This window comes from Anser anser (assembly GCF_964211835.1).
Source record: "Anser anser genome assembly, chromosome: 7".
Classification (NCBI taxonomy): Eukaryota; Metazoa; Chordata; class Aves; order Anseriformes; family Anatidae; genus Anser; species Anser anser.
The window spans coordinates 23,597,593-23,609,511 of record NC_139727.1 but is presented as its reverse complement, the minus strand read 5'-3'; the positions used below and the strand labels follow the sequence as shown (position 1 = coordinate 23,609,511).

General features: G+C 41.1%; 1 protein-coding gene across 1 annotated transcript; it reads left to right on the top strand.

The window, feature by feature from the left end:
* Positions 1-2,548: 2,548 nt before the first annotated feature.
* Positions 2,549-11,768, top strand: ACTA2 (actin alpha 2, smooth muscle). Its single transcript, XM_083845009.1, has 9 exons — positions 2,549-2,682; positions 5,111-5,282; positions 6,557-6,685; positions 7,134-7,244; positions 7,752-7,836; positions 7,930-8,091; positions 8,332-8,523; positions 9,467-9,648; positions 10,307-11,768. Exons 2-9 carry the CDS (start codon positions 5,154-5,156, stop codon positions 10,448-10,450), a joined length of 1,134 nt encoding a protein of 377 aa, XP_083701135.1. The 5' UTR covers positions 2,549-2,682; positions 5,111-5,153; the 3' UTR covers positions 10,451-11,768.
* Positions 11,769-11,919: the final 151 nt, after the last annotated feature.

Sequence of the window (11,919 nt, the reverse complement as noted above, 5' to 3'; positions counted from 1 at the left end):
ATATCTATATGATCGTATCTTGAGTAATGGAATCACTCAAAAGAAATACTTATTTTCTGTAATGCCTTTCAAGATGGACTGACCTCATTTCCTTGCATAGTTCACCTGTTTGCCTTCCTTCCTTCCTGCCCCGGGACCTTCCATAGCGTAACACCCTAGAGACAAGCTGCCTGCTGAGCACTGACTCGCAATTGTGTGCTGAAGGCATGGCTGTGCAGCATCTTCAGAGCTTTGCTGTGCTGTTCCTGTGTACCCACCACTACTGCTAAGTCAGTCTCTGGGCTTACTTACCCCTTCCAGTCTGCACAATCCTATCTCTAGCAGATATCCTGCGTATGGTAGATCCCTCCAAACACCTGCATGTCTTCCTTCTTGTCATATCAACAACTGCCTCTTCCGAGAGAACCTGTGTCTGCTGTGTCCTTCACAAACACCCTGAAAGCTGGGATTCCCCAAACTTTGATGCCTATGACATGCAAGGCATTTCAAAATGATGCGCGCTCCCCACCCATATAACCACTCCTCACTGCAGCCATTGCCACTGCCAGTACCAGGGTATGCACCAAGCTAAGTTTCTGGGACTATGATGTTTAACAGAGAGAAGAAGCTGTCTGTGGTATCTGCTAGACACTGCCCCCTATGATATCCATGGAGGTCTCATAGAAAACTGTTGCCTGTATTTCTAGCTACGCTGGGGTGCTGTGTGAATTGCTTGGCAGCCCTATTGAAGGGGTGTTTACTTGGCTTTGAAATCTCATAAGTGCTGTATCCACTAGAGCATCATCAGTAAGATTTTTTTCGGTGAATGAACCTTTCTTCATTCAGGTGATGAGTTTCAGTTCTTCTGGATCTTTGTCCCAGTCTAGATATTTCCAAGGAGTAGCAATAGCTTATGCTTCTGAAAACCTTGGACTATGCTTTCTCCAGTCTAGGGGGTAATTGGTGCTTTTATCAAAATCAGACATGATGCTGCTGTGAAGGGTTTTGCTGTGTGAAATTCTCCTTTCCATTGACCTGATTTTGCTGACCTCTTATGGTTCTACGAAAGGTACATTATTTCTGTCAGCTATGTCTTTGAGTGTTTGAAAAGAAAGTATTTCTTTTCAGCTGTTCTTTGAGGGTCAGTTGGAGATGTGCCAGTAAGTATCTGCTTATATCCTCTGTTGTGGATGGCTTACCTTGGTAGTTTGTGGGACTTTTTTATTTTTTGGTTATTTTTTCAAATATCTCTTATCTTTTGCCCAAATGCTAGAAGTGGAAATTACAAATAGCTTTTGCATGGCTCATGATCCAACACTTGTTAGCTTCTGTTTCTGACCCTCAAAGCAATTACATTCCTTAAAAGTTCCTTTCCTTAAAAGTTAAATTCCTTTTGGTTTTCAATCCATAATTCTTCCTGACTGCTATCTTTACATGTTGCCTAATCCTCAGACTTCTGCACCGGACAAACTCCCTCTGTGGTTGTAGGGGGGATCTCTGGCATTAAGACTACTCAATTAGGCAGCACTCTGTAAGCAAACACATGACGCTGCTCCCTTTTGTAACAAGACTCACAAAGCAAGGATCTCTCTTGGATTCTCACGTCTTTCTTGGCTCGTGTGCATAGACCAGTTGTGTTTGTAATTGTCTAGTGATGGAGTTTAGAGATGCTGAATTCTGTAATTTAATGACTGCATATTATTGACTATGAAAGGGCTGCTCCACGAAAGTCAGCCTGTCTAGAGACCAGCTGGCTGCAGCTGTAAAAATCCTGTTGTGCTCTGAAAATAACTTGTACAGTGAGAACCCTTGCTTTAGTCGCTAAAAATATGTTCAGCGGCAAAGCTAGCTGGAGGTTATACAATTCAACAGCTTCATTATAAGCATTTTGAGATGTGAGTTTGCAGCTGTCCAGACTTGTGGCCATCACTGGAGTAACACCAGGATGAAGTTGGCCCACAGTTCCTAGGACTTTGAAGATAAGCTGACAGAGAAAGAAAATTGATTCTCACCCATCACAAGCCGATCATAGTCTTTCAACAGAACATTTACACAACCTTCAAAGACTGCTGTGAACCCTACACAACAGCAGGTACTTGTTTTCAGTACCTCTAAGTGTATGGGCAACATTTAGCATGCAGGCAAAATGCTAAGCTTTTAAGGAGAATTTGTAGCAAAATTCAGCAGCTTGCTGGAAATATTCTCATTGGTTTTGTCAAAATCTTTAATGAAAGCGAAGTGTCTTCTTATAAACACCTTCCCTGTTATAAATGACTGCTCTTCCAGATTTTTATTCTGCCTCTTGGATGTTCCTGTCGAGGCCTGGACCTCTTTTGTCTGAACACGTGCTCTTCCTGCCAGAGGGTGCCTGTCATGGACACGCTTTGTCTCACTGTGTTAGCCACTCTCCTGAAGTTTTAAAGTGTTTATCTTACACAGCTGAAAGCCTCCTCCTGTTTCATGAGCTCTACATTGGAATGCAGTGGAAGAGACCCAGGGCCTGTGGCCACCCAGATTAGAGGTTTTTGTAATAAGGTCCCTATATGGTTTTGTTAGAGACTTCGGCTCTGTCTCTGTCTGTCTCTGCTCCTTGTTTGGGAGGCTGGTGGGAGGAGAAGAGCTGAAGGGGCTATATAATCTCTGTGCTTTCAGATACACAGAGCACCATCCCAGGGCCGCTATCCCCAGCCAAGCACTGTCAGGGTAAGTGGCACTGAACCAATAGTGTGATTTACGGTTTTGTGGAGGACTTTAATTAAGTAATGTCAGATGGAAGTGATTCAGGAGGATGTACTGCTGTACTGCAGTTTGCTTACGCGTTACTTAGTAGAACTGAATTGATAAAATGCTTGTAGTATCTACACTGAGTTGTCTTCATTTTATGGCACTTCTGAAAGGGAAGTAAACCTGATGATTTTGCTGATTCCACTAATGCTCCAGAAACTGTATAAAGGCACAGGCTGTGTAGTGGTGCAGCTGGAATGACAGTTGTGTTTGTATTTCAGTGAACCTGTGCCCCTGGGCTGTTAGTGTTGGACACAACAGAGTTCCTGAGGGGGTGAATTTGCCCACTGTGTAGTAGGGTTTCTCAGCAGGTTTGCCTCAGTGCTCTTAATTCAGCTTAGGGTGATACAAGTGGTTTGGAGAGCTGAGACTGTAAGAAGAGTTGGAAGCATGCAAAATATCAGTATCTAAAAGGATGCAATGAGGATGCATGTGTGTGTATGTCCCTGTCTCTTTGTATGTGAAACTAATGCTCTGCTAAATGCCAAACATGAAGGAACAGGTTACACACAGTGTTCCTTGTGAGGCTGGAGCTCTGTTAATAGCATGCTGTGGAGACTGGTGAAGTGATTGGTTATCTTTAGATGTAAAGCAGGTAGAAGTAAGAGGCTAAATACTGTGTTAATTGCTCAGGAGAGTATTTTCCTTTATTCCCATGCTTTATGTCACGGTGCTGAGTGACATTTGCTGCTGTAGGGTTTTACTACTGCATGCCACGGCAATCCTGAGCTGTAACGCACTGCTTGGCAGCAGAGAATCCTGGCTGAATGATTCAGCTTTGATTTTTCAACTTTTTGTGCTTTATTACTAAATATGGTTTTCATTTAGAGTCCACTGAGCTCAGAAATGTAGCCTTTCCTGCCCCCTTCTTTCCCCTCCCCCAAGTGATTTTTGGCATTGCATTCCCTGCATTGGTTTGAGCAAACCCCCTGACCTCTAGCTCTGTTCCAAAAACAGACGGTTGAAAAGCCTGCTTCCTAATTAGGAAATGGTTTGTCTAAACCACTCTGTTCATTCACGTTAGATAACAATTGTGCCCCATTGAGTAAACGCTTCAATATAAAGAGCCTGTTTTCCCAAGAGTAAATTTAATAAATGCAAAAAATGCAACCTACTTTTCTTTCTTGGGAATAATGATAAAATGTCTGGAGCACGTCAAGTTGGGATTTCCCTGTCCTTTTCTTCTTCTACACCCATGCATCCTACAGAAGCAGCACTACAGCCATGTCTCGTGGCTGGAACGGGGCAGAGGATCTGAAGTGAAGGACGGGCAGAGGCTGTCCCTGCGTGTTCCACCTGGGGTACAGGCTGAGCGGTGTTGTGCACGCCCTTGCTCATCAGCCATGGCTCTCGCTGACCCTGTTGCCACTTTGTCCTCCACTTCCAGTATTCCCGTGGCAGAAGGTTTTAGGGACTGTGTGAGGAGCCAGCTGGGTTGGTGGATGACAGCTGTCTCCTTTAGCACTTAACACATTGCAATTTGTTGAATTCTGCATGGAAGCCCGGACTCCCAGGTAGTCAGATGATTCCCTACCACACAATAAATTGTGGGCAAATAGTTCTTGCGAGTGCTGGTATTCAGGGCTTGTTTCTATAACTGACTTCAATACAAACCCTTCAAGGCATTTTTATTACCCATGTTATCATTCTGTTGCCTGAGGAGGAAAACAATTTCTGTTTTACTGAAACAGGGAGCCAGTATAAATTACTCTGTCACTCTACAAATGCATGTTATTAGCTGGCTTGAAATTATGATAGAACATATGCTATGGTCAGTTTTCAAAACACACACTGTCCCTGACTTCATTTTAAAGTTGGGATTATTTTTTTTTTTTGTCTGAGTAACTAGAACCCAGTGGGTTAGTGTCTGTATCACTGTATAATGTCTGCATCATGTACCACTGGTACATGACTAGCAGGTAAAGTGCTAAGTCTTTGGGAACTCCAAGACTGAACGGTGATGGCTAAAGTGCTCTTACCTCTGTTAGCTTTCCAAATGCATCAGTTTTGTCAAGACGATAGAAAACCAGGGGATGTTGTGCTGACTCTGATGCAAAGGGATCTTTGTTTTTGCAGCTGTCAGTCCAGCAGTCTTTTTTATCTCCCACTCACCCCCCAGCAGTGGATTTCTCTGACCAAATTTAGATAAACATTTGCTGTCCCAGAGCTGTAATGATCCATCTGTCCATGCAGCAGGACTGGAATTCTCCTCCGGAATCCCTTGAATACTGTCTGGTGCATATAGTATTTCTGTGTGATGGTTTCTTTCATACAGTTCTGTCTTCAAGACTGGTTCTCTGAGGTTTGTTATTTTTTTTTCCTAATTCTTTTCGTGCTGTTTTTATAGGGCTGTTTCCTGTCTGGAGGTCCTGACGACATTGACATAGAAGATGTGTGAGGAAGAGGACAGCACTGCCCTTGTTTGTGACAATGGGTCAGGGCTCTGTAAAGCCGGCTTTGCTGGGGATGATGCTCCGAGAGCAGTTTTCCCCTCCATCGTGGGTCGTCCCAGGCACCAGGTGATGAACTGCTTTAGTTATTCCACACTTGGATTGTAGAAGGTTTTGCTGCCCCATCCCCAGCTCTCTACCCAGAGCCACCTTTTTCTGTGTCTGGGGCAAACAGAGCCCTGGGAGGTCAGTGTAACGCAGTACTCCCTCCCAGGCAGAAGTCCAGCAGTGCAGCCACCTGAGTCAAAGCAGCGTCTAGTCTTGTTAGAGGAATCCTTTTAATTTTTTTCACTTCCTTCTATGCTCTCTTCTTCCTGTCCCTTGATTTTGGATCACCCAAAGAACTCGATGAGTAAAGATAGTTTAAAAGCAAACAAGCCCAATAGAGAAGCATCTGTAATTTTTGACTGCCTTAAAAGCTGGTGATAGATGATGTATGGAGAGCTAAATGAGGAAGGAGAAGATTTCAGTCAGCTTCCTATCAGCCTCCCTGACTTTATTCATTTAGCTTTATAGGCATAAATGGGCCTAGGGTTGAATTTCTTTAGCTTCAGGTTTTACATTTGAGTGTTTCCAAGACGCAACTGTTAGAGAAGCCAAGGTTTGGAGCATGTAATGACTAAGTTTGGGTAAGAGTATTATGTAGTCAAAGCATCCTAGGATGTACTGTTTGTTGGTGGTTCATTGGTTCTTTTGACCGTATTTCTAACTTAATACATAGATACTACTATATATCCAGAGTAGTTTCCAGTTTCTGGTCCAAGGACCACTTCTACAGGATCCACAAAAATACCTGAAAGTGTAAACTGTACTCGTAGATTCCAATGGTTTATATCTCTAATGGAAATATTTTAGTCTAAAAAAAAAAGTAAAAAATAATCATAATAAATTTAAGCTTTGGAAAATGTGAAGTTTGTATTGCTGCATCTTGGCCCTTAGATGGCACAATGTCGCTTTCGGCTTTAACTCCACTTTATTATACTTTAACAGGCAGGTCATTCCTAAACAATGAACATTAAAAATTGCCTATTGTTCTACTTCATCTTGATGAATTTAATATTGTACTTATTTTTTTGAGTATATAATTTAACATGGTATAAAAATTGTTCTTGAGTGCTGTTTGCTTTTACTGTAGTGGAAAGATGAACTCCAGAGGTTTAAGCTAGCTAAACATTTCATTTTGGAAATTAAAGAGCAATGAGTAATTTTCCAATAATTAGTATTCTTAAAGTATTTTGTTACTAGTATCACTGACAACTGGATTTATATCAGCCAGTGTTCTTACTAGAGGTGTTTGTGACACTTCTCCTTGAGGGACTAACTCCATTTGTGTTATTTTATAGGGTGTGATGGTTGGTATGGGTCAAAAAGACAGCTACGTAGGTGACGAGGCCCAAAGCAAAAGAGGAATCCTGACCTTGAAATACCCCATAGAGCATGGCATCATTACAAACTGGGATGACATGGAGAAGGTATTTCAGCATTGAAATGATGTGTATCACTGGTAAAAACCACTTGAATGAAACGTTTACAGATTACTCAGTAAATTTTAGAGATGAAAGTGTCATGCTATCAAGTGTGGTTTAATGAAAAGCTTGTTAACAGCAAGCTGGAATAAAGCCTATTCAGCTCTGTACCTTCTACTGTAAGAATATATTTATTTTCATTAACTAGTGTGTTCTTAGAAGAAGTCATATACCACTAGCAGTGATATATTTAACCTGAGGATTGTGTGTTTCTTTTTCAAGTTACTTTGGTAATATCTATGAAGGCAATAAGAACAATTGCATGTGAAACGTTACTCATCTGTCTCTGAAATGCTGTAAGCAGAATGCTGGAGCATTATACCTGTCTGAAAGTGATTCTGAGCTGCTGGTTGATGGTATGTCTCTCTCCTTTGCCTTCTTCCATTGTCCTCAGATCTGGCACCATTCTTTCTACAATGAACTCCGTGTTGCACCTGAAGAACACCCAACTCTGCTGACTGAAGCACCATTGAATCCCAAAGCCAATCGAGAGAAAATGACCCAGGTAATCTCACTCTGAAGCTATGGAATAATTCAAAGTTTGTGAATTCAGCAGGATGTGAAATTCATCATTTCAGTTAGTCATAATAGCTTGACTTTCCAGTAGTGTTTACCTCTTAGTAATGGAAGATGGAAAGTGCAGTGTGACCATGTGTCAAATTTGTATATTATTGCATTTACTTTAAAAAGTCAACGTATCAGTTCTGAATATGAAAACCTCGGTCTGTTCAAGCTTATGTCACCTTCATCTTTTTATTTTTTTAGTTTTTTGTCTAGGCCTATCACAAATTGGTCTTTAATATGTGCATGTATCTGTATTCATACATAATAGATATAGGCCAGATACAGAGAAATGTCTTATAGGACAAATACATTTGGATTTAGATGTGTTTTCTTTCCTTGTTATTACCAACTATCAATAAATACGAAAATCTTGTCTTTTCCCTCTCTTTCAGTGTATTGCTAAGCTAAGGTCCCTACTGTTAAGCTGATTATTTTAATTTCATTTCAGATTATGTTTGAGACTTTCAACGTGCCAGCCATGTATGTAGCTATTCAAGCTGTTCTGTCCCTGTATGCTTCTGGACGTACCACAGGTAGGCCTCTGGGAACGGTGGCACAGGCATATGAAATAGATAAGCATTTTGGTGTGCAGCTGAGAATGAACTGTGCGTGTTGTCTTCTCAAAGGGATTGTGCTCGACTCTGGGGACGGTGTCACCCACAATGTGCCCATTTATGAAGGCTACGCTTTGCCGCATGCTATCATGCGTCTGGACCTGGCTGGCCGTGACCTGACTGACTACCTCATGAAAATCCTGACAGAACGTGGCTATTCCTTTGTGACCACTGGTAAGAACGTGCTGCTAAAATGAGGAGGGGAGTTATTTAATGTGCAATGCTTCTAGTGGCCTTAGAAGGGATAGCAGTGGTTCTGCAGTTGATTAAGAAAGAATCCAACAGGAAAGGGGAGCAAGACTGGCAGAGGGTTAGAGTAATAAATAGGGAGGGTGTTGGAGGATGAAAGGGAACCACCTGTTGGCACATCTGGGCCCTTCCTGAGTGCCATTCTAAACACAATCATCTCAACAGCGGAGCGTGAAATTGTCCGTGACATCAAGGAGAAGCTGTGTTATGTGGCCCTGGACTTTGAAAATGAGATGGCCACTGCTGCCTCTTCCTCCTCTCTGGAAAAAAGCTACGAACTTCCTGATGGTCAGGTGATCACCATCGGAAACGAACGCTTCCGCTGCCCGGAGACCCTCTTCCAGCCATCTTTCATTGGTAGGTTGAGTGATTGTTTGGCCTTGGTAAGCTGCACATAAATATCAAGTCCCTATTTTGTTTTGATTGTATCCCATTGCTAGCGCACTTAGATGTATACACAAGTGTGTCCCAGTGCCCATTATAAACTAATCTTTAAAACAGCACTATTAATACAGTGGGAGGAACTTCATGTCAAACAGTAAAGCAAAATACTTTCCCAAAATAAACCCTGAATGTTTATTCCTGGCTTTGGGCCCACACCACTTTGTATGTTATGGAGTTGGCTACTATGAAAAGTATGGCTGCAGAGACATTTTTCTAAATAGCATGAGGGTTGTAGTTTGAATGTGCTTGCAGGGAGGGGTTAAAAAAACCACCACCAACAACAAAAAACACTACTTTTATTTTTCCAAAAGACTGCTCCAAATCCCGAATCCACCACATCTGCAGAGCAAATCAACAGCCATGAAGGCAGGCTTGCAACAAGGTCACATAAAAATCCAATGTAGTTTCTGCTAATTGGCAAATTTCAGCTCAGAAACTGATACAGTAGTTGCATACTTAGAGGTATTAGGACATATTTTGACTGTTCTGTCTCTGAGCTGTCTCAGTTTAAGAAAGGAAAAAAAAAAAGAAGAAGAAAACAAATGATTCCAGGACCATATAAGGAATTCTTAGGACTTATGAGATTTCTGCAAAAGCCTAGTGGAGACTGTACTATTCCACACCCCCGACTTTCTTTTTAAGGAGGCATTGTGTGTGTCAGCAGGGGAGGGCTGTACCCTCAAGGAACTCCAAAGTAAATAATTTAAACAGCTGCAGAAAGACTTTCCAGTTTCTGTAGCCCTGAAGACTGGTGTCTTCCAAAGAGACACTGCAGTTCATGTTGTCCGTTCTGTATTAACAATTTAAAGTCCCTGTACGGAGTTGCTTCTTCAGTGTTCTGCTGTAACTTCCCTAGGCATGGAGTCTGCTGGCATTCATGAAACCACTTACAACAGCATCATGAAGTGTGACATAGACATCAGAAAGGATCTTTATGCCAACAACGTGCTGTCTGGAGGCACTACAATGTACCCAGGCATTGCAGACAGGATGCAAAAGGAAATAACTGCTCTGGCTCCCAGCACCATGAAGATCAAGGTATGGCACTATTACTTGTAGACTACTTTAGCTGGCATGTGCAACATCCTCAAAAATCTAATGAAAAACACCAACACTTTACAAAATTCTTTTTCAGTCAAGTCTGAATGTTATAGTAAATAATCATTGCTTGGTAACTATAAGAATCACCCTGGTTGCTGGAAGAAAATCTCTCCTCTGACTTTCTTTCTCATGCTGAGTTCTGCAAACTGCCCTAACAGCATAAATTATAAATTTTCCTGGGGCTGTATCAAATTTCTTCAGCCCTTTTTGGTTAAGAGAAAGGGGAAAGAAGGAGAAATACTGGCTCTGCCCTCAGCCTACAATTCAGAAAAGAAAGAGATTCTTACAAGCCAATCTTCTTTCTGCTGCTTCAAATCTCCCTTTCCTTGCTTTGCAAACATTTTGTCAGGTTTACCAATAAGAGTGCTCTATAGGTCACTCATTCTCCCAAGCCCTCCTCGGCTACCAGATTTCTATAACAACTTGTTGTCTTTATGGCTTGCTGCAATGGCTAACTGGGATAGCAAGGGATGACACTAACGTATACATATACAGTGTTTTCATTAATATCAAATATCACTGCTTTAGTACTTAACAAATTACATAACAAATTCACAGTTGGAAGTTGTGTTTAATGCTTTTATTTCTTAAACAGATCATTGCTCCTCCTGAACGTAAGTACTCCGTCTGGATTGGAGGCTCTATTCTTGCCTCCCTCTCTACTTTCCAGCAGATGTGGATCAGCAAACAGGAATATGATGAAGCTGGCCCATCCATTGTTCACCGCAAATGCTTTTAAATTGCTTTATCTTTATGTGTCTTTTTAGCGTATTACTGTGAATGTATTCAGGAAAATACATTCTTATAATTTCATTCCATAAATCCTTCATCATGACTGATTAATTGGATACTATGTATTTTTTGGAATAAATTTTAAATATGCAAATGAGATTGCTGCTCCTATTTTAAAAAGACGCATTTTTGGAGATACCATTACAGGTGGTGTGAAGCTCCATCTTGTGGCGTAAATTTGTTACCACACTATACTGGGCTTAATAGAAAAAGTACTAAGTACCACTTGCTCAATGGTATCAGTGCTAGAAAACGCTTGACTATCAGGCAGCACCTTGTTGATGTTTAGCCTCAGCATTTTAGTCTGCAAGCAAAACTAGTCTTGATTTTTCAAGCTCTGGGCAGCACCAAAGGAGCATAGTGTCTGTTTGATACCAGGATGAGCATGTGCATTCTGCTTTGCATCTGCTCTATCCAGAAATATTCTCTCTCCACATCACTTAATTCACAGCTGTCATGCTAGAAGAAGTTCTCTCATTGTATGGCCCAGAGGTACAATGCTTTATACAGCAATTCCAGGTGATTTCTTTAAAGAAACAAAACCTGTTCTTTTAGAGCATAGCTAAGTTCTGATATTAGATTGAACACGTGACTTTTCTACTACATGTCCTCAGGATGAGTATAGCCTATTTTTGTTGTTTTGATTTCCAGCAAGGTCTAAAGGGTAATTAAGCTGGCTTAATACACTTGCTCTTCAAAACTTTTTTTTGACGGGGTGGGGTGGGATGGGATACGTAAGGGGATATAATGTAATCAGAGCAGATTAAAATGTTTTCAGAAATTTTTCTTTTTCTGTGACTTTTCTGATTCCACTTATGTCTTAAATACATTGAAATTGATATTAAAATAGAAGTATATGCATAGAAGTTGAAGCCAGTACTACTACTGTCTTACAAGTATATATATATATGTATGAATAAAGTAATCACGAGACAGACCTGGAAAAGGTCAGTTCTAAGGAACTTGCTGCACTCTGTATTCATTAGAGTTCAGGATAAAGGATGCTATTTATTTTTGTTACTACTTTTCCTGTCTTAAACTCAATAGTTTATTTACCTCACTTCCCTGTTACTCCTCATCTTCAAACTGTAAACTCTGCAATAGCACCTGTTATTTACTGTGACTGCGTAACTGCTGGGTTTCAGATCTTGTCCATCTTCTGACTGTTGGCACGTTCCAAACATTTTTGTACTAACCTTATTATTTAAAGTATAGGTCATCTAGGTTCTTGGAGCAGATATTAAATAAACTCTTGTAAGAGCAAATATTTTTGTACGATTCTTCCTTCTAACTCTAGATAGATCTTTCTATCCAGCTCTAGACAGATCCAGGGAATCCCTTGCAGGATCAACTAGATTTCAAATGGGAGTTTCTGCTAGAGGGTTGCTGGAGAAGACAGTTTTCCACGGGACTCCA